The sequence below is a fragment of the Salmo salar genome, chromosome ssa22 (assembly GCF_905237065.1).
Source record: "Salmo salar chromosome ssa22, Ssal_v3.1, whole genome shotgun sequence".
In the NCBI taxonomy this organism is placed as follows: domain Eukaryota; kingdom Metazoa; phylum Chordata; class Actinopteri; order Salmoniformes; family Salmonidae; genus Salmo; species Salmo salar.
Genome location: NC_059463.1, coordinates 24165022 through 24186990, shown reverse-complemented (window position 1 = coordinate 24186990; position 21969 = coordinate 24165022). Strand labels below are relative to the sequence as shown.

At 45.6% G+C, this 21969-nt stretch overlaps 1 protein-coding gene across 7 annotated transcripts in view; it reads left to right on the top strand.

Annotated features, from left to right (window-relative positions):
* Window positions 1-18033, top strand: part of LOC106582976 (chromodomain-helicase-DNA-binding protein 5) — a 37482-nt gene extending 19449 nt beyond the window's left edge. For 3 of the 7 annotated variants that reach the window (XM_014166634.2, XM_045705417.1, XM_045705418.1), the window contains 30 exons: window positions 36-242; window positions 447-658; window positions 1367-1498; window positions 1840-1954; window positions 2049-2240; window positions 2439-2639; window positions 2759-2896; window positions 3147-3268; window positions 3571-3744; window positions 3861-4002; window positions 4451-4700; window positions 4806-4930; window positions 5128-5407; window positions 5818-5990; window positions 6203-6377; window positions 7491-7577; window positions 7734-7822; window positions 7911-8044; window positions 8913-9057; window positions 9312-9477; window positions 9609-9688; window positions 9910-10129; window positions 10273-10362; window positions 10469-10633; window positions 12145-12253; window positions 12368-12500; window positions 12848-13109; window positions 13288-13451; window positions 13545-13671; window positions 13924-18033. In XM_014166634.2, coding sequence (XP_014022109.2) covers window positions 36-242; window positions 447-658; window positions 1367-1498; window positions 1840-1954; window positions 2049-2240; window positions 2439-2639; window positions 2759-2896; window positions 3147-3268; window positions 3571-3744; window positions 3861-4002; window positions 4451-4700; window positions 4806-4930; window positions 5128-5407; window positions 5818-5990; window positions 6203-6377; window positions 7491-7577; window positions 7734-7822; window positions 7911-8044; window positions 8913-9057; window positions 9312-9477; window positions 9609-9688; window positions 9910-10129; window positions 10273-10362; window positions 10469-10633; window positions 12145-12253; window positions 12368-12500; window positions 12848-13109; window positions 13288-13451; window positions 13545-13671; window positions 13924-14048 — 4734 coding nt within the window. In that variant the 3' untranslated portion in view covers window positions 14049-18033. The remainder of the gene's footprint in view (window positions 1-35; window positions 243-446; window positions 659-1366; window positions 1499-1839; window positions 1955-2048; window positions 2241-2438; window positions 2640-2758; window positions 2897-3146; window positions 3269-3570; window positions 3745-3860; window positions 4003-4450; window positions 4701-4805; window positions 4931-5127; window positions 5408-5817; window positions 5991-6202; window positions 6378-7490; window positions 7578-7733; window positions 7823-7910; window positions 8045-8912; window positions 9058-9311; window positions 9478-9608; window positions 9689-9909; window positions 10130-10272; window positions 10363-10468; window positions 10634-12144; window positions 12254-12367; window positions 12501-12847; window positions 13110-13287; window positions 13452-13544; window positions 13672-13923) is intronic. The other 4 variants (XM_014166629.2, XM_014166630.2, XM_014166635.2 and 1 more) reach the window with 4 other exon arrangements.
* The last annotated feature ends 3936 nt before the right edge of the window (window positions 18034-21969 follow it).

Sequence of the window (21969 nt, the reverse complement as noted above, 5' to 3'; positions counted from 1 at the left end):
CATGCTGTCTCGCACAACTCTCTTTTCCCCTCTAGTGCCCACCTCCGAAGGGGAAAGTACAGAGGATTCTCCACTGGATTTGGGGGGACCCCCCCTTACCAACTGAGGTGCCCCCTGGCCCCGATGGAGAGACTGTGGACCCGCTGGTAAAGCCCCCCCTGAAGGGCCACCCGGAGAGGGAGCTGTTTGTCAAGTGGGCTGGTCTCTCCTACTGGCACTGCTCCTGGGTCAGTGAACTGCAGGTGAGACACACATTTGTCTGTTTGACTGCTGCTGAGGGGTTTGTCAGTGTTTGAAAGTCAGCCATGGTGAAATATACTGGCTTACTCTCACTTTAAAAATCTAGTTTGCAGAAGTTACAAGACTCTACATTTGCTACAGCACATTGTCACAAATACGACAAGAATGTTCTGCAGCATCGTTGGTCTTGTCTGTGGTGTGTGCAGTTGGAGCTGTACCACGCGGTGATGTACCGTAACTACCAGCGTAAGAACGACATGGACGAGCCCCCTCCGTATGACTACGGCTCTGGGGAGGAGGAGCTGAACAACGAGAAGAGGAAGAGTAAAGACCCGCAATACGCTGCCATGGAGGAGAGATTCTACCGCTACGGCATCAAGCCAGAGTGGATGGTCATCCACAGAATCCTCAACCACAGGTGCCCACCCCAGACACACACACCTTCCTCTCCCTGTCGGGACATTCTCTCACCCCAGACACACACACCTTCCTCTCCCTGTCGGGACATTCTCTCACCCCAGACACACACACCTTCCTCTCCCTGTCGGGACATTCTCTCACCCCAGACACACACACCTTCTTCTCCCTGTCGGGACATTCTCTCACCCCAGACACACACACCTTCCTCTCCCTGTCGGGACATTCTCTCACCCAGACTCACACACCTTCCTCTCCCTGTCGGGACATTCTCTCACCCCAGACACACACACCTTCCTCTCCCTGTCGGGACATTCTCTCACCCCAGACACACACACCTTCCTCTCCCTGTCGGGACATTCTCTCACCCCAGACTCACACACCTTCCTCTCCCTGTCGGGACATTCTCTCACCCAGACTCACACACCTTCCTCTCCCTGTCGGGACATTCTCTCACCCCAGACACACACACCTTCCTCTCCCTGTCGGGACATTCTCTCACCCAGACTCACACACCTTCCTCTCCCTGTCGGGACATTCTCTCACCCAGACTCACGCTCAGCACTTGATATACAGTGGAATAAACTAGAGACAGGATTCTCAACCATACATTTTTGTCCCAGGTTTGAAATATGTAATTGCAACCTTTCCTTTGGTATTCTGAAGCTCCCAGAGTTGTGATTGTCATTGTTCCTTGCGTTCCCTACAGTTATGATAAGGATGGGGATGTGCACTACCTGATCAAGTGGAGAGACCTGCCCTATGACCAGTGCACCTGGGAGGTGGATGACTTTGACGTCCCTGAGTATCACAACGCCAAACACTCCTATTGGGACCACAGGTCAGCTCAGAACTCACACTTTTTCTCTCTCTCTCTCTCTCTCTCTCTCTCTCTCTCTCTCTCTCTCTCTCTCTCAATTCAATTCAATTCAAGGGGCTTTATTGACATGGGAAACATATGTTAACATTGCCAAAGCAAGTGAAGTAGATAATATACAAAAGTGAAATAAACAATACAAATTAACAGTAAACATAATACTCACAGAAGTGTCTCTGTCTCTCTCTCTTTCACTGTATCTCTCTCTTTCTCTCTCTCTTACGCATGCACTTTCAGACAAACATATTTCAAATGATTTCACAACCTGAGTAGACTGTTTGCTGACGTCTCCTGTGATTTGACAGGGAGCAGATGATTGGTGACGACCAGCGCCCTTTAGTTGTGAGAAAGGGAAAGAAGGGCAAAGAGGAGGAGAAGAGGAGGGAGAGAGAAATCCCTCCTAACGCTCCAATTATAGATGTGAGTGGGAATCATTACTAGGGACTAAAACATACTGTACTATTGGCTTAACAATAAGCTGATACACCTCTGGTTGTTCTCTCTCCGTCACTAGCCTACCATCAAGTTTGAACATCAACCCTGGTACATCAATGCCACTGGGGGAACCCTGCACCCGTACCAGCTGGAGGGTCTGAACTGGCTGCGGTTCTCCTGGGCACAGGGCACAGACACTATCCTGGCAGACGAGATGGGCCTTGGCAAGACTGTCCAGACCATCGTGTTCCTCTACTCACTCTACAAGGAGGTGGGTGAGGAGAACCGGCTCATACAGGACAGGGGTCTATTTGTTTAGTATTAATGTTCTATGACGTTATTAAGTAAATACAATAGAACACAATAGAATCAGTTGTGATGAAAGTAATGCAATATCTGTTGCGTATATCGTCAAATAGTGTCCTTAGTCATGACTGAAACAAGGCTGAAACATGTCCTCCCCTCTCAGGGTCACTCCAAAGGGCCGTACCTGGTCAGTGCCCCCCTGTCCACCATCATCAACTGGGAGAGGGAATTTGAGATGTGGGCCCCAGACTTCTACGTGGTGACCTACACTGGGGACAAAGAAAGCCGGGCGGTCATTAGGGAGAACGAGTTCACCTTTGAGGACAGTGTGGTCAAAACAGGCCGCAAGGTCTTCCGTATGAAGGTATCCCTATAAACTACACTTACAATGTATTGAATCTCAGTAAACATCGACAAGCATGTCATTTACAGGCCAAAGGAGAGTGGTGGTCATATATAGACTCTCTGTTTCGGTCTTGACAGAAAGACACGGCCATCAAGTTCCATGTGTTGCTGACGTCATATGAGCTAATCACCATCGATCAGACCATTCTGGGCTCCATTAACTGGGCCTGTCTAGTGGTGGACGAGGCCCACAGACTGAAGAACAACCAGTCAAAGGTAACCCACCTCAAATTAAACCAATGCATTCTACAAATGGATGTAATTGGTCTTTATTTTCTTTGTCACTGGTGAACGGTAAATTGGCTAATAGTGTTCCTTAAGGTCCAAATTCTGATTTCGTTACAATCTATTATCAGTATCTTATCTATCTCCTCCCTTTTCAACATCATCAACCTTGTATAGCATTGTGACTCAACGTTATTTGTGGCTTGGTTGAGTGTCTAATGTCGCTGTCACTGTTCCTCAGTTTTTCAGAATTCTCAACGGTTATAAGATCTACTATAAGCTGCTGCTGACTGGTACTCCTCTGCAGAACAACCTGGAGGAGCTGTTTCACCTGCTCAACTTCCTCACCCCAGAGAGATTCAAGTAAGAGCTGTACTGTACTTCCTCCTGGGGCCATCCATTAGCCTGGCAGCCTGCCTCTTGGGCCTCTTACCTGCTGCAGTAGCAGAGAGTAAAGACCTAATGCTGAGGGAGATTCAATGGTTACCACAGGGTTCTCCTTTCAAATCCCTGCATACTAAGGCTTACAGTACAGCCTAAAGCCATGGCGGACACTTAAGAGTCAGTTGCTCCTCTTAACATCGACTGGAAGAAATGGGGATTGTGCCGTCTATAAGTGGTGTCTATAAACCGTTTTGCTGTGTCTGTGCTCGCTCTGTGTGCAGTAACCTGGATGGCTTCCTGGAGGAGTTTGCAGACATCTCCAAGGAGGACCAGATCAAGAAGCTGCATGATCTGCTGGGCCCACACATGCTCAGGAGACTGAAGGCTGACGTCTTCAAGAACATGCCTTCCAAGACAGAGCTCATTGTACGAGTGGAGCTCAGCCCCATGCAGAAGTTAGTTAGTCCTCTTCTAGTACTTTTCTATTGGACCTCCCATTGTTGTATAAAACCTCTTCAGAGTTGTTCCCCCAGGCCTATCCCACCTTTCATGTTTGACCTCTGACCCACAGGAAGTACTACAAGTTCATCCTGACGCGGAACTTTGAGGCGCTCAACTCCAAGGGCGGGGGAAACCAGGTGTCCCTGCTCAACATCATGATGGACCTGAAGAAGTGCTGCAACCACCCCTACCTGTTCCCCGTGGCAGCCGTGGTGAGGGAGGGAGGAGAGATGGGATCCCTCTCCGGGTAGAGGGAGGAGGGAGGGAGGGAGGGGAGAAGGAGAGGGGGCAGAGGGGGGAGGCCATGCTAAGGGCTGCGGGGAGGGACTGATGTTTAGGAGGACTTGTGTGTTTCTAAATGTGTGCATCAGTGGAGGCTGCTGAGGGGAGGACAGCTCATAATAATGGCTGGAATGGAGTGAATGGAATGGTATCAAACACATCAATGATGTGGTTTCCATGTGGTTGGTAACATTCCATTGACTCCATTCCAACCATTATTATGAGCCGTCCTCCCATCAGCAGCCTCCACTGGTGTGTATTGTAGAAGTTGATAGGTTGCCAACATGCAGGTATGTTTGTTTATCAGTGAGAGTTGACTGTCTGTGTGTACGGGGCTGTGGTCTCTTGTTGGGTTATTTGCTCATTGTGTATATGCAGGAAGCACCAGTGTTATCCAATGGCTCTTATGATGGGAACCAGCTGGTCAAGTCCTCAGGCAAACTCACCCTGCTCCAGAAGATGCTAAAGAAACTCAAAGATGAAGGACACAGAGTTCTCATCTTCTCCCAGATGACTAAGATGCTGGATCTGCTTGAGGACTTTCTGGAATACGAGGGCTACAAATATGAACGCATTGATGGAGGCATCACAGGGGGACTACGACAGGAGGCTATCGACCGCTTCAACGGTGAGTTACGCTGCTGTTCTGTCTTTCTCCAGCAGGGAGCACAAACAGCACTCACACTCGCGTACTCACTCACTCATTGACTGTGCGCCTTGATTCCTACTGCAGCACCGGGTGCTCAGCAGTTCTGCTTCCTGCTCTCCACCCGAGCTGGAGGCTTGGGCATCAACCTGGCCACGGCAGACACCGTCATCATCTACGACTCAGACTGGAACCCTCACAACGATATCCAGGTACTGTGGGACATGGTACACACTAACACAGGCATACTCTACATACAGTATACTGTCTTCTGAATGCATTATAACCCTCACAGTGTTATCTCGTTCTATTTGTCTTCCTCCTTGACTCCCTGTTATGTTTCTTTATTTCTAACTCTGTAACTGTCTTTGCCGCTCTCTCTTTCCCTCCCTCCATCTCTCTGCTGCAGGCATTCAGCAGGGCCCACCGTATAGGTCAGAATAAGAAGGTGATGATCTATCGCTTTGTGACGCGAGCTAGCGTGGAGGAGCGCATCACCCAGGTGGCCAAGAGGAAGATGATGCTGACCCACCTGGTGGTGAGGCCCGGCCTGGGCTCCAAGACCGGCTCCATGTCCAAACAGGAGCTGGACGACATCCTCAAGTTCGGCACCGAGGAACTCTTCAAGGACGAGATGGAGGCAGCCGCACGGGCCATGGGTTCCCATCAAAAACTCTGTAAGAATAATGGTACGCACACTGACTACACTGTGTCACAATATAAAGCAATCAAGCTTCTAAATGTGCCACTATTTTCAAGCAAGCTGCTATAGTTATGGACACACAGCCAGGGAAAGGTTATAGTGTGCCACTCGTGTTACCAGAGGTATATCTAGAGCAGTGGGCTTCAAAGTTGGGGTCGCGGAGGAACTGCAGTGGGGTCGCCAAATAAATAAATGAAAAAAACAGAGTAGGGATTATTGTATGGGATCAATATACAATTCACCCCAAGGGTTTAGCATTTTTCTTTGAAAAGTCAGTTTTGAACTGAACATTTAACCAATTTGCATTCTTGTAATATTGTTTCTAGATTTGACATGGATGTAAAGTAAACCAGCCTGTATCCCTCTGATATATTGTGATACTCGTGTTTATTCCAGGGGACATAAAGGATGGAGATGAGGGTAGTGTCATTCACTATGATGACAATGCCATCTCCAAGCTGCTGGACCGCAGCCAGAATGCCACGGAGGACACTGAGATCCAGAACATGAACGAATACCTCAGCTCCTTCAAGGTGGCCCAGTACGTGGTCAAAGACGAGGACGCAGAGGTGAGGACACACACTCAGTCAGCATGGGCGTTGTTATGTCTAGGAGTGGCTCTGTTATGTATTCTCACAGTGTGTATGTGTGAGTATTCAGCAGTCTCTTCATTGTATTCTCATTGATTACCAGTGTTTATTCAGTAGTAGCCAACCATTTTGTTTACCCAATAGTATCCTTGTTCAGTATTCTCACGTTGTGTGCATGCGTGTGTCTTCAGGAGGAGCCCCAGCGGGAGATCATTAAGCAGGAGGAGAATGTGGATCCAGACTACTGGGAGAAGCTGCTGAGGCACCATTATGAGCAGCAACAGGAGGACCTGGCCCGAAACCTGGGAAAAGGCAAACGCATCCGCAAGCAGGTCAACTACAACGACACGTCTCAGGAGGACCAAGGTTTGCCTCATACTGTGCTGTACACTCTGGCCTGCTATTCTCTTCTGCTTTAAAGGGATACTTCAGGATTTTGGCAATGAAGTCCTTTATCTACTTCCCCAGAGTCAGATGAACTCATGGATACCATTTTCATGTCTCTAGCGTTAGTGCAACTGCTAACTCAATGACTGGACGTATTAACTGCTAGCATGTTAGTAGATACCATAGACTTTTAGTTATTGTGTTAATGCTAGTTAGCATTGGCTCACGAAACTACCTCTAACTTACTTCATACTGGATGCAGAGTATAAAAAATGTATCCATGAGTTCATCTGACTCTGGGGAAGTAGATAAAGGGCTGCATTGCCAAAATCCTGAAGTATCCCTTTACTGTAACAGTAATGCTATGCTTATTGGTCCCCCTCCTTTTAGAAAACATTTGAGTGAACTTAGCATCACTCTAGAACAGTGGTATTCAAACTTTTTCAGTGGGGACCCCATTTGTTTTGGCCATTTTTTTCCTAATAATTTTGCATGACCCCACCCCAAATCTAATGACACAACCTTACAATCGGTAAATGTATATTTTTACATCAACAAATAACCTTCAATTCATCACACTTTCATCTTGAAAAGAAACCAATAAATACATTTACTCAGTAAAATTGTATTTTTCAAATTATCTTTCTCAAAAACTATAGCAGCTTGCTTGAAAATAGTAGCACATTTAGAAGCTTGATTGCTTTATATTGCTTATAGCGTTACAGTATGTAAGTTGTGTAGAGTTCCTCTTATAACACTACACCCCATAGTTCAACAACAGGCATTTGAGACTGAAAGGGAAACATTTAAACCCATCTAAAGCAAATGCACACTCAGAGACATGAAGTGTTGATGAAGTGCACAGTCCACCAGTGTAGTGGCTGGAAGGACAGAACAGACAGAGGCTCTGCTGCTAGTCAGTAGTAGTTTTTGAAAGAATGCCTGCCCCCCTGTGGTGTAGTGGAGTAGTGTTAGTGTGCATGCCCACTGTAGCGGTCTGCGGTGCTAGCCCTCCCTCCCCTCCTCCCCCAGTAGGCCCCTACACAAGTGAATGCACTGTGCTGTTTCTCTCTGATCTGATCTGTGGCTCAGAGTGGCAGGATGATCTTTCAGACAATCATTCCGAGTACTCCGTGGGGTCCGAGGACGAGGACGAAGATTTCGAGGAGAGGCCGGAAGGTGGGTGTCAATGAGACCTGCGTAATCACTACGTTATAGATAACTAACTCTCTCAGTGCCTGCTCTGTCCTGTGTAGATGGGCCTGGAACCTATCATTGATAAGATGTTGCTGAGGCACCTGGCTGATGGTGGTGGGGGGGGGTGTTTCTCTGTAGGTGGGCGCAGGCATTCTCGCAGGCAGCTGAAGAGTGACAGGGACAAACCTCTGCCACCCCTGCTGGCACGCGTAGGGGGCAACATCGAGGTAAGGAAGAAAGCACTCTGGTTTTAATGTAGTAGACAACATGTGTATGCACATTGATTTGACCAATGGGTATAATGCCCTGTGCCAGGTGCTGGGGTTCAACGCCCGTCAGCGGAAGGCCTTCCTCAACGCTATCATGCGCTGGGGCATGCCTCCTCAGGACGCCTTCAACTCTCACTGGCTGGTCAGAGACCTGAGAGGGAAGAGTGAGAAAGAGTTCAGGTATTTAAAGCTCCTCCTGTACTCAGGGTTATTTTAACTGGGGTTCAGCTGCAGTCTACTCTCATACGAAATGCAAGACAATGTCAGTTGAAGTATTAAAAAAAATATTATATATTTTTTGTTGTATCTTTTTCTATTTAGTTATTTTTTTCTTCCCTTTTTTCTCCCCAATTTCGTGGTATCCAATTGGTAGTTACTGTCTTGTCTCATTGCTGCAACTCCCGTACGGACTCGGGAGAGGCGAAGGCCAAGAGCCGCGCGTCCTCCGAAACACAACCCAGCCAAGCCGCACTGCTTCTTACATTTACATTTTAGTCATTTAGCAGAAGCTCTTATCCAGAGCGACTTACAGTAGTGAATGCATAGATTTCATTTCATACATTTGTTTTCTGTGCTGGCCCCCCCGTGGGAATCGAACCTACAACCATGGTGTTGCAAACACCATGCGTTGCCAAACACTATGCTCTACCAACTGAGCTACAGTTCAGTTCAATGCCCACTTAACCTGGAAGCCAGCCGCACCAATGTGTCGGAGGAAACACCGTACATCTTGGGACTGTGTCAGTGGGCACTACGCCCAGCCCGCCACAGGAGTCGCTAGTCTGCGATGGGACAAGGACATCCCTGTCGGCCAAACCCTCCCCTAACCCGGACGACGCTGGGCCAATTGTGCGCCACCCCATTGGTCTCCCGGGCGTGGCCAGCTGCGACAGAGCCTGGACTCGAACCCAGAATCTCTAGTGACACAGCTAGCACTGCGATGCAGTGTCTTAGACCACTGCATCACTCGGGAGGCCCCAGTTCAAGTATCTTTGTTACTATGATCGGAAATTGATTAGCTGTATGAATGTGACCATGTCTCTATTAGGGCCTACGTGTCCCTGTTCATGAGACATCTTTGTGAGCCCGGGGCAGATGGGGCGGAGACCTTTGCAGATGGGGTTCCACGAGAAGGGCTGTCCCGCCAGCATGTCCTCACCAGGATTGGGGTTATGTCTCTGGTCAGGAAAAAGGTACACATCAACCAGTCATCCAATGACTCCATAGTTACATTAATAAAACCCAGCAGAAAGCAGTAAGTTAGCCTCCTAACTGGGTTGAGAAATGTCTTGTAGCCTAGGTTTAGATTGAGTAAAGCTGGTTCCCTGCCTCTAGCATCAGGTTTTAGATAGCATGCCTTCAATAAAATGCATCAAGTCTAGAATGGTGGAGAAATCCAGTTACTTCTGTTGTTAGATTGTTAACTCACTGTTGTGTCTGTATCCAGGTCCAGGAGTTTGAGCATGTCAATGGGAAATACAGCACTCCAGACCTGATCCCTATTGGACTGGAGCTGAAGAAACTGACGGAGAGTCTGTCCTCTGACCCCAACACCCCCGTCCCTGCCAGCCCTGCAGCCACACCCCAGCCTCCTGGAAGTCCTGTCCCACCAGGTCAGAGTCACATCCTCATCCTGTCCAGTGTGTGTGGTATGTGTGTGTGTTTCAGATCTCAGCTTAGTTTGTTAGATTCATTAGACAGGAAATGAAAGACACTGTTGGTGATTGTTTTGCTGTTTTTACAGAGAAGATGGACTCGATCTCAGGGCCTGCTGAAGACAAGGAGCCCACAGAACAGGAATGCAAGAAGCTACCAGAACTGGAGGTCAGAGTTCACGCTTCTTCAGAAATGTCCCTTTATTCCCCTCTCTTATCCTTCTCATCCCTCTATCCTTTACTGTCTTCATACATCTCCCCATACATATAATTTAATTATTATTATAATACAAAACACATGCCACCTTCTAACTGTCACCTTTTAAAGTAAACTGTCTCCTTTTTGTTTTACTCTGACTCCCTCTCCATCTGTGATGGTTGTCTCTCCAGACTCATGTTAGTACAGAGTCATCTTCCCAGGTAGAGAAGACGGACATCACTCCTGACAGTGATGAGACAGCGAAAGGCAGCACAGAGGACAAACCAGTCTCCTCAGAGGAGAGTAGTGAAATGACAGACATACCCTCCACACTGATAGAGCCATCCATCAATCCTAAAGCGCCTCCATCCATACAGACAGAGCTGTCGTCCAATCAAAGCTCACCAAAAGGTGAGCAGTGCATTACATGGTTATTATAATCAAATGAGGTGTAAATGGTTGGTGTAATGGCTTTGGTTTGTCCCACTTCATAAAAATTAGTTGTGACATGTCTCTGTTCTGATGTGGTCATCTGTTTGTCAATGACCCTCTAGCGGAGCCCTGTCGAGAGACAGAGAAGTCCTTAGAAAAAGGAGACAGTGATCCTGCCCCAGCCAAACCTGAGGAGAAAGAACTGAATCCAGGTATTTGCGGAACAGCGAAAAACATTAAAACCTTGTCACTCTTTGAGTGACACTTTTTGCTGAAAGAGGACCTCAAAAATGTGAGCTAGTTGTTCCATTTCCTTAGTTGTTTCAGACGAGGCCAAGAGCGAGGACTTGCTCGTGCCCGAGGGACGGCTGAATGGAGAAAAAGAAGCACAGGAGGAGATGGAGGAGGTCAGGAGGGAATTACTGGAGAAGAATGGTTTCAAGATGAGGTTCATGTTCAACATTGCCGACGGAGGCTTCACAGGTGAGGTATGAGCAGGAGAAACAGCTAAGGTGTAGGAACACTACATACACTACATGACCAAAAGTATTTGGACACCTGCTTGTCAAACATCTCATTCCAAAATCGTGGGCATTAATATGGAGTTGGTCCACCCTTTGCTGCTATAACAGCCTCCACTCTTCTGGGAAGGCTTTCCACTAGATGATGGAACATTACATCCTAACAGGGTTGAGAAATGTCTTGTAGCTTATGTTTAGATTGAGTAAAGCTGGTTCCCTGCCTCTAGCATCAGGTTTTAGATAGCATGCCTTCAATAAAATGCAACAAGTCTAGAATGGTGGAGAAATCCAAGTCTTCTGTTGTTAGATTGTTAACTCACTGTTGTGTCTGTAGCCAGGTCCAGGAGTTTGAGCATGTCAATGGGAAGTACAGCACTCCAGACTTGCTTCAATTCAGCCACAAGAGCATTAGTGAGGTCGGGCACTGATGTTGGGCAATTAGGCCTGGCTCACAGTAGGCTTTCCAATTCATCCCAAAGGTGTTCGATGGGGTTGAGTTCAGGGCTCTCTGCAGGCCAGTCAAGTTCTTCCACACCAATCTCAACAAACCATTTCTGTATGGACATCGCTTTGTGAATGGGGGCATTGTTATGCTGAAACAGGAAAGGACCTTCCCCAAACTGTTGCCACAAGTTGGATGCACAGAATCATCTAAAATATCATTGTATGCTTTAGCGTTAAGGTTTCCCTTCACTGGAACTAAGGGGCCTAGTCCAAACCATGAAAAACAGCCCCAGACCATTATTCCTCCATCACCAAACTTTACAGTTGGCACTATGCATTAGGGCAGGTAGGAATTCGACAAACCCAGATTCGTCCTTCGGACTGCCAGATCATGATTCATCACTCCAGAGAACACGTTTCCACTGCTCCAGAGTCCAATGGCGGCGAGCTTTACACCACTCCAGCCGACGCTTGGCATTGCGCATGGTGATCTTAGGCTTGTGTACGGCTACTCGGCCATGGAAACCCATTTCATGAAGTTCCCACGAACAGTTATTGTGCTGACTGTGCTGACGTTGCTTCCAGAGGCAGTTTAGAGCTCGGTAGAGAGTGTTGCAACCTAGGACAGACAATTTTTATGCGCTTCAGCACTCTATGGTCTCGTTCTGTGAGCTTGTCTTGCCTACCACTTCGCGTTTGAGCCGTTGTTGCTCCTAGACATTTCCACTTCACAATAACACCACTTACAGTTGACCGGAGCAGCTCTAGCAGGGCAGAAGTTTTACGAACTGACTTGTTGGAAAGGTGGCATCCTATGACGGTGCCACGTTGAAAGTCAATGAGCTCTTCAGTAAGGCCATTATACTGCCAATGTTTGACTATGGAGATTGCATGGCTGTGTGCTCGATTTTAAACACCTGTCAGCAATGGGTGTGGCTGAAATAGCCGAATCCACTCATTTGAAGGGGTGTCCACATACTTCTGTCTATATAGTGTAGAAGTATGATCTGATGTGTTACTATATCTCAGAGCTGCACACCCTGTGGCAGAACGAGGAGCGGGCTGCTGTGTCATCTGGGAAGATGTATGACATCTGGCACCGTCGCCACGACTACTGGCTACTGGCTGGCATCGTAACGTATCCTTCCTCTGCATCTAACACAGCTGTTCGGAATTCACAGTGTGCAGGTCTCTCTGTTTGTGATGTGAAGCCCTTTTATCATGTTTGTTTTCCTTTACGGGGGAACCTCAGACATGGCTATGCCCGCTGGCAGGACATTCAGAACGACCCACGCTATGCCATCCACAATGAGCCCTTCAAGACTGAGATGCACAAGGGAAATTACCTGGAGATGAAGAACAAGTTCCTGGCTCGTCGCTTTAAGGTAAAGTGCTTATCGCTGTCATACAAACACATCTGTGAACACCTTGAATCTGAAAAGTGGACAAGACAACTGAAGGCAACATTCAATCTCCCCCTCTTTCTCTCTCTCTCACCACCACCCCCCCTCTCTCTCTTGCTCTCTCTCTCTCTCTCGCTCTCTCTCACCACCCTTCTCTCTCTTGCTCTCTCTCTCTCTCACCCCCCTCTCTCTCTCTCTCGCTCTCTCTCTCTCTCACCCCCCCTCTCTCTCTCTCGCTCTCTCTCTCTCTCACCACCCCCCTTCTCTCTCTCTCTCGCTCTCTCTCAATTTCATTGACATTTCTCTCCCACCCTCCCACTCTGCCCTAGCTGTTGGAGCAGGCTCTGGTGATAGAGGAGCAGTTGAGGAGGGCAGCGTACCTGAATATGACCCAGGACCCCAGCCACCCGGCCATGGCCCTGAACACTCGCTTTGCTGAGGTGGAGTGTCTGGCTGAGTCTCACCAGCACCTGTCCAAGGAGTCTCTGGCTGGAAACAAGCCAGCCAACGCCGTGCTGCACAAAGGTCTGTCATCTCCCAGTGTGTACACAGCAGCAGGACTAAAACACTGTCTACAAACTCAAGATCTGGGTGAATAATAATTAAGCATTGCATGAACTGTAGATAAGATTGGATACGTAAGTGCATTCTTGTTATTGACTGTGTGTGTGTGTGTGTGTGTGTGTGTGTGTCTGTGTGTGTCTGTGTGTGTCTGTGTCTGTGTCTGTGTCTGTGTGTGTGTGTGTGTGTGTGTGTGTGTGTGTTCCAGTACTGAACCAGCTGGAGGAGCTGTTAAGTGACATGAAGGCGGATGTGACGCGGCTTCCTAACATGTTGTCCCGGATCCCCCCAGTGTCTTCGCGTCTGCAGATGTCTGAGAGGAGCATCCTCAGCCGCCTCACCAGCCGCGGCAACGAACCTCCGCCCCAACAGGTACTGTACTGTCATTGGCTCTGTTATGGTGATAGGTAGTTTTGGTTGATTCCATCATTGACAGGATGTGTAAAATGTTTACTCTACCTCCAGCCGTTCGGCCAGGGCTCATTTGCCTGTTCCCAGATGTACAGCACTGGCTTTGGGGGCAGTTTCCGGGGGCCTGCAGGTGAGGCCATGGTCAACTATAGCCAGATGCCCCTGGGACCCTATGTCAGTGGTAAGTGGCCTGTCTCTACACGACTTTTAACTGTAAGACAAGATGTTTCAGCTGAACAGCCGTGGACAGAATGTATGAAAAAGAGGGAGCACTGTAAGATGAACTACTGCTCTGCTTCTCTTTCTAATAATATGTTAGGGAATACATAGCTTCAAATATTTTATTTGGGTTATCTCTTTTGCTGAGCACCCTTTGTTTGGTATCCCTGTTTGGTATCCCTTCACTCCCCCCCAATCATTTTTCCCTTTCTAGTGTCCAACGGCCCCCCACCGCCATCCAGCCACTTGGACAAGAAGTCCTGCGACCACCTGAGAGATGTCACCACCCCTGACCTTAAGTCAGGCAAGCCCAGTGATGTTATCTGTATTGAAGATTAGATAATCTACTCCAAAACTGATCTGGAGTCAGCCAAGCCAAGGGATGTCAACTACTGTATCAATGATTACAGAATCAACCCCCCAGAGAACTCCTAAAGAAGTTCTATGTCTATGGATCATAGGATAACACTAAGAACATTACACTGATGTATCTGTCTGTCGTATCAATTGCACTTCTATCTTTCAAGGATTCTTCAACATACTTTGCAGTAGCTATTTGCTTTTATGACTTAGGTTGGCGAGTCAAGCAGAGGAACTGTCTATTAGGACGTGAGAGTCAAACGACCTCATACGACCTCTGCTACCTGACATGTGGAAGCTTGTTCCCCTGCTCAGACGTTGCATGCATCAACTAATGGTTGGGTGCTACGCCATCGACTGTGCCATCGGGCACCACATTGCTATACGTAAAATACCTATCCAGGGGTTGTAAGATCTGCCATGTGTCAGCAACGGCTGGGCAGAGGAACACGACCGTGGTGATCTTATAGGATGACTGCAACTGCCCTGTCTTGGCTACAGGGAGAGCTGGGAAAGTCAAAGTTCACATGAAGATGAGCCAGTGGAGGTGCCAAGGCTGCTGTAATGAGACGTATCTGTGTCTATTTATTCCATTTAGGCCTGACTCTGCTCCCTCGTTCCCTCGTTCTGGGTCTTTTCCTCCTGCGTTCATCATTGGCCTATTCATTGTGCATCGGGACTGACCTCTGCTGGAGCTTTGTGCTTTAGCTACATACAAATAGAAGGAAAACCACGAAGGCATAAGTCTCCCCTCCTAGAATTATAGAGATGATAAGTGGGTGCACATACAGCAGCCAATTCTCTGGTCATTTTTAGTACATGTGTTTCATGGCAGAGCCTTGATTTGGAACTTGTAGGAATAAGAGTGACTTTAAGGAAGTACAGCTGCACTATGCCTCACCCCATAAAGACTGCCATCTCCCGCCTCTGGAGAAAGGGATCCTAGTTACAGAGCTGCATTAGCTACTAATATACTAAGGGTTCCCCTTTGTAATGTACATAGTTCAAGAGACTGCTGTTTATTTTGCCTTGCATAATCATTGTGAATTTAATGCATACATGCATAACAATGTAACAGGCTGGATTAGTGCAAAAAGTGACGATCACATAGAAGTTACAGAACATATCTAACTGTGGTACAGTTTGTAACCATTTGTACATTTCAGAAGAGACTCAAGTCTAGCCTATTTCTGCCAATGGTATAGTACATGTATTTCTTTAACATTTGAATGTGATTATTGGCTGTTGCCTGCTACACATACAGCTCCTCCCTCCCTCTTCCATTTTGAGAAATGCTAAAACAAAAAAGTGCTTATGACACTGCGTCCGTCACCTTTTGGCCTAGGTTTCATGTTTTCCATGAAAAGTGCTTTATTGTGTGTTCTTCATGTTAAGGTAAAGTGTTATTTCAGTATTTACTGCTTTAGTGCCACTAAAAGACGGCTGCGTACTCCGTGTCCTGGATGGCTAACGTCCCAGATTGTATGCTGATAATCTTAGACTTGGGTGAAATTGTTTCCATTAAGAAGTGAGGACAGTGGTTGAATTAGATAGCTAATTCAATCATCAATAGATTAGAATCTTCATAGATATTAGCCATCAAGGAACAAGGTTGGAGAGCATTACAGTAAAAGTATCAAAATGTATTTTTATGTTTCTTTTTATATATGGGTTCCTTGGAAGAGAACTGGTTATTGCATTGCGTGTTGTGAGGACTAAACTGTATCAGAGCGACAGCATGGATTCACTTGACAATACTGTTTATTCCATCTGTCTGCTAATGTGATTGTCCAAAGTGAAACTACTGGTTTATATGTTTAATGAGACTTCATTTGTTCAGATTCTTCAAGAATGTGTGTATTCAATTTTCTCATTGCAATGTTTGCTCTTATTTTTCTCAAAGAGTAATAGAGGCATTACCTATTTGTATTGTTTTTAATGACAGGGCTCTAGCACTTACAGTATGTGGAGGTTTTGAGAAAGAAATTGTGAATGGACCATCCTGAACTGAAGAGATTCCTGTATACAGGGTCTGATTGTAGCTCTGCTCTTTAGGCTTTTTATATGAACCTCCTGAGGTGCTCTGTCATGCCCTCTGTTGGCTGGAATGTGTAACTACATATTGTTTCAGTGGCTGATCCCAAATGGACCCCTAAGCCCTACTCCCTATGCACCTGTGGAGGTCTGAGAGGATTTGAACGGTATAAGCAACATGGTGAAACTTCCACATAGTGTATCATAGGGCAAGGTGGAGCTATAACCATATTGCTTACACCCGTCAAATCCTCTAAGATCTCCCAAGGGCATAGGGCGTACTGTAAGTCTTAAGGCTCCATTTGGGATTGGGCCACTGTCTTCTCAGACAAAGCACTTCACCTGAAGTTGAGATAGGAATTTCAACAAATAGGGCACATATCAGTTCGTAAGCTATTATTTTGCACCCAATTGAGTGACTGTTTATCAGTGCTGTTCTGTCCATGGAGTGTGCAGTCCCAGTGTTTCTGTTCAGCCTGTTACTCAATTTGTAAGTCATATGAGGGTCCCTGTGTGGACTAAAGTGTTGGTTTGTATGGTTTGGACAAGACCCACACCTTGTCATAAATTGGAATAGTGTCACTGGACAGAAGCAAATAGCAATGCTATGTAAATACTAAGATTTCCAGTGTTTTGTCTCTCTCATACACTTATCGATCATGTACCTAACTATACTGAAAAAAATATAAACTCAACATGCAACAATTTAAAAGATTTTTCCTAGTTGCAATTCATATAAGGAAATCAGTCAATTGAAATGAATTAATTAGGCCCTAGTCTATGGATTCACATGACTGGGCAGGGTTTTAGCCATTGGTGGGCCTGGGTGGCAGCATGACCAGGCCCACCCACCAGGCCCACCCATTGGGGAGTCAGGCCCAGCCAATCAGAATTAGTTTTTCCCCACAAAAGGGTTTCTCCCCCACTGTGCTGGACGTGGTCTGCGGTTGTGAGGCCGGTTGGACGTACTGCCACATTCTTTAAAACGATGTAGGAGGCAGCTTACGGTAGAGAAATGAACCTTCAATTCTCTGGCAACAGCTCTGGTGGACATTCCTGCAGTCAGCATGTCAATTGCACGCTCCCTCAAAACTTGAGGCATCTGTGGCATTGTGTTGTGTGACAAAACTGCACATTTTAAAGTGGCCTTTTATTGCCCCCAGCACAAGGTGCACCTGTGTAATGAGCGTGCTGTTTAATCAGCTTCTTGATATGCCACCCCTGTCAGGTGGATGGATTATATTGGCAAAGGAGACATGCATCCTAATAGGGATATAAACAAATTTGTGCACAAAATTTGAGAGAAATAAGCTTTTTGTGTGTATGGAACATTTCTGGGATCTTTTATTTCAGCTCATGAAACATGGGACCAACATTTTACATGTTGCATTTATATTTTTGTTCAGTGTTCATAGTATGCGTGAGAGAAAATGAATGTTGCAGGGTAGTTGCCATAGAACTGCAATGTGCACACAGAATGTGTTCAATCAAATCCACGTCTGTTTCCTTACGGAGTGCTGAAGTGACTGAAATCAAATTGTTTAAATTAAATGCAATCAAACTGAAGTCAGTATGAATGTAATGTGTATGTAAGAAGGCTTCAGTCTAATATTATAAATATATTTACAGTATATGTACATGCTTATACACAAGGCTTCAAAAGCTACCAAAAGACCATGGTAAAGGCACCTTTGTTGCAGAGAATGCACAGCATGTGAAATGTTTTGTATGAAGGTTCACTTTGGTAAAGAAAGAGATGGTTGCTCTGCGTAGCTAGCTTTGAGAGAGCTATTGAATTCAAGCAGTGTTATTATAATGGTACAGATGTTTGTGCTAAATTGCAAATCAATGAAAAAAAGTTAATTGTAATCTTTTACTTTGTACTTTGTGTATTTGTTCAATGTATTTTAATAAATCCTCTCGACAACAATAGACATACCTCATTGTTGCTTTGATAAATGCACATCTGAGAAAATAAGCAAATTCTCAGCTTGAGTATGTATGTATGTGTGAACTGTAAAGCTTAATTTTTAAGTAGACTTTCTGTTGCTCTGAGTGGAACCCACAGGGCAAATGGAAGGTTGGCCGCCCAAAAAAGGCATGGAACAGGACAAATGAGAAGGAGATGAAGAAGACAGGAACCACCTGGAATTATTTCAAGAAAACGTTCCAGAACAGAGTTAGATGGAGATGCACCGCTGAGGAGCTGAAAGGACTAAGTCACGTAAGTCAAGTTGCTCTGAAACATCAATAAAGAGAATGAAGAAACTGGAGAAAAGCTGTTGTATTTTTGCTTGTATTATCTTTTTGCTTTTTTGGGGGGGTTACAGGTACAATACTCATGTACATTTACAAAGTTTATATCCTAGGCCACTCCAAAAAAACGGAGAAAAAAGAATTACATACAGAGAAATTATCATAATAATACAATTGGTATGTAAAGAAAATAGAAACGAAAAGTGGTGGGCCTATCCCCCCTATTTATTTATTTTATTTAACTAGGCAAGTCAGTTGAGAACAAATTCTTATTTACAATGATGGCCTACCCCGGCCAAACCCGGACGACGCTAGGCCAATTGTGCGCCGCCCTACTCCCAATCATGGCTGGAGGTGATGCAGCCTGTATTCAAACCAGGTACTGTAGTGATGCCTCTTGCACTGAGATGCACTCTCCTTAGACTGCTGTGCCACTCGGGAGCCCACATTCTCCCCAGCCCAACATGTCTCCGTCCAACTCCCCGGCAGGAAAGTTGACTGCACAATCTGCTTCCTGCTGTTCATGGAGAGGCAAGATCTATTTCTAATAAAGATGCCCATTTTGAATTGTAGCTTTTTATCTAGCTCATCAGTATGTTTTTTAAACGTTAGATCTTTATCAATCCAAACGCCCAGATATTTATAAGCGGGATCCCGCTCATTGAGAGAGCCACCCAATGAGTGAATATGTAGCCCATCTGAGACATTTTTCAGTGAATTAGTGAACAACATATATTTAGAATAAGTTTTAAATCATCAAGGGCTTTCTGTAATGCAACAAAATCAGATTGCAACTCTAACATAGCTTGGTCAACAGTCGGTGCAATGGCATACATAACCATATCGTCTGCATACAGACGAATATTACAGAATGTAATAAATAGACCAATATTATTTATATACTGTAAATAGTAAAGAGAACAGGTACCGACCCCTGCGGTACAACTTTCATAATATTGAGAAAACTAGACTTGACACCATCAGAAAGCACACATTGTGTCCTGTCTGTCAGATACTGTTTGCAATACTTATTGTCCAGGCCCATTTCTGAAGTTTTTAGTTTTCTTTCGTACTTTTTTTTACCCATTTTTCTCCCCAATTTTGTGATATCCAACAGGGGCAAAGGTCGAGAGCCATGCATCCTCTGAAACACAACCCTGCCAAGCCGCACTGCTTCTTGACACACTGATCGCTTAACCCGGAAGCCAGCCACACCAATGTGTCGGAGGAAACACTGTACAGCTGGCGACCGAAGTCAGCATCCATGCACCCGGCCTGCCACAAGGAGTCACTAGAGCGCGATGGGACAAGGTCATCCCAGCTGGCCAAACCCTCCCCTAACCCAGACGACGCTGGGCCTATTGTGCGCTACCTCATGGGTCTCCCGGGTCGCAGCCGGCTGTGACACAGCCTGGGATCAAACCCGGGTCTGTAGTAACGCCTCAAGGTTTTTAATGGATAGAGAATGGTCAACGGTGTCGAATGACTTAGAAAGGTCTATAAATAGGGCAGCACAATGTTATTTTTTGTTGTAATTTAACACATCATCTAACACAAGCAGAGTGGCTGAAACAGTGCTATATCCAGATCTAAAACCAGACTGAGAATAGAGTGAGCAGTTAAACAAGTTCTTAGCTGGGAGTTGGTCAGGGATTCTTGTACCCTGGCTAGGCAAGATAATTACCGCCCCATCTCCAATCTAAATCAGAAGGATCTCTGCCTTTATGTAAGGGGAGTACATCTGCTGCTTTCCAAATCTTAGGGAAAACACCAGTAGCAATTGTCAAGTAAAATATACAGGTTAAAGGTTAAACAATGACTGGGGCAGACAGCTGTAGTAAGAATGGGTCAAGTGACTCAGCCCCTGTGGATTTCTTTACACGGATCTTTAGCAAGGCACTTAATATACTACATATTCTATCCATATACTGTCTATAAGGTCGATACATACCATCATATACTGCATATTTACAGAATATTCCAGACTCTGACATTGTACGTCCTAATATTTATATATTTGTTAATTCCATTCTTTAACTTTTTAGATTTGCATGTATTGTTTTGTATTGTTAGATATTACTACACTGTTGGAGCTTGGAACATAACACATTTCGCTACACCCGCAATAGCATCTGCTAAGTATGTGTATGTGTCAGGGCTGTGCGCTGCTGGTGGAGAAGTCAGGTGCAGGAGAGCAGGGAGTATTGAACAAGCGCACACTTTATTATGGCAGTAGAGAAAATAACAGAAGAACACAGCTTCTTGAAAACCTCCAGCCCACAAGGCAAAAATGTAAGGCGCGATAAATGTTCAATACAAGACACTGTAATACAAAATAAACAAACCGTGTGCAAAAAACACGGAAACATGAAAACCCAGTCTGGCGCATAACGATAACCACGTAACACGAAACAATTACACACAAAGACATGGAGGGGAACAGAGGACTAAATACATGCAGTGTGATTATGGAATGAAAACCAGGTGTGTATGGAACAAGACAAAACAAATGGACATATGAGAAATGGAGCGGCGATGGCTAGAAAGCCGGTGACATCGATCGCCGAACGCCGCCCGAACAAGGAGAGGAGCCGACTTCGGCGGAAGTCGTGATAGTATGTGACCAATAACATTTGATTTGTTTTAATACATCGTAGACGTCAAATGGTTGAAATTAAAATAAAGTATCAGAGTCTGTTAGAGCATCATTCTCCACAATCTGTTCTGAGGTGGCTAAAAGACTCCCCGTTTCAGAGACTATTCTTTCAAACAGGTGGCCAGCTGAAGCAAAATGGTTATTAAAAGCACTACACATTTTCATTTTGTCTAAAATGGGACCAGAGGCTGTCAAAGCCTGTTGGGGCAACGAGGGGGTGGAGTTTTGTTTCAAAGATTTGACCACTTTCCAGAACTTAGCTGGATTACCACCACTCTGATACACAATTCAAGAAATATGTTGATTTTGCTTTTCTAACCATCTATTTCTCAAATGTCTGGAGGACTGCCAATCAGACGTACAATCATTCAGTCTAGCCTTAGCACAAGCTACATTTCTTTCCTGTCATTTCTCAGTCAATTCATGTGTGAACCAAGGATTTGATTTTCCTTAGCCTTTTTCCTTAGATTTTCCTCAACAAATGCAGATTAAGATCACCCACTAATAATAATTTGGATTTAGCATAGTTAGACAGCAGGTCAGACAATTTGCTGACAGCACATACGGAGGCAGAGGGAAGGCGATAAACTCCCACTAACATTAGTTTGGCATTATTACAAAGGGACACATTTAAGACTAGGCATTCAAATTGCTTTGGGACAGAGATGGTAATACACACAGCAACATTCAAGTTGTTCTTTATGAATATGGAAACACCCCCAGCTCTGTCAGATATATAAACATTATATCCATTCAGAGACACATCAGAGTCTGGCACAGACTTGTTTTTTAACCATGTCTCAGTAATTATCTAATTGTCCGTGTTTGAGAAGACAGAAGTACAATATGATCCATTTTCTAAATCAAACTTCTGACATTTACATGAATCAGCTCAAATCCACAACTGCGGGATTTCATATCAGACAGAGTATCTAACACAAACATGCTAATTAT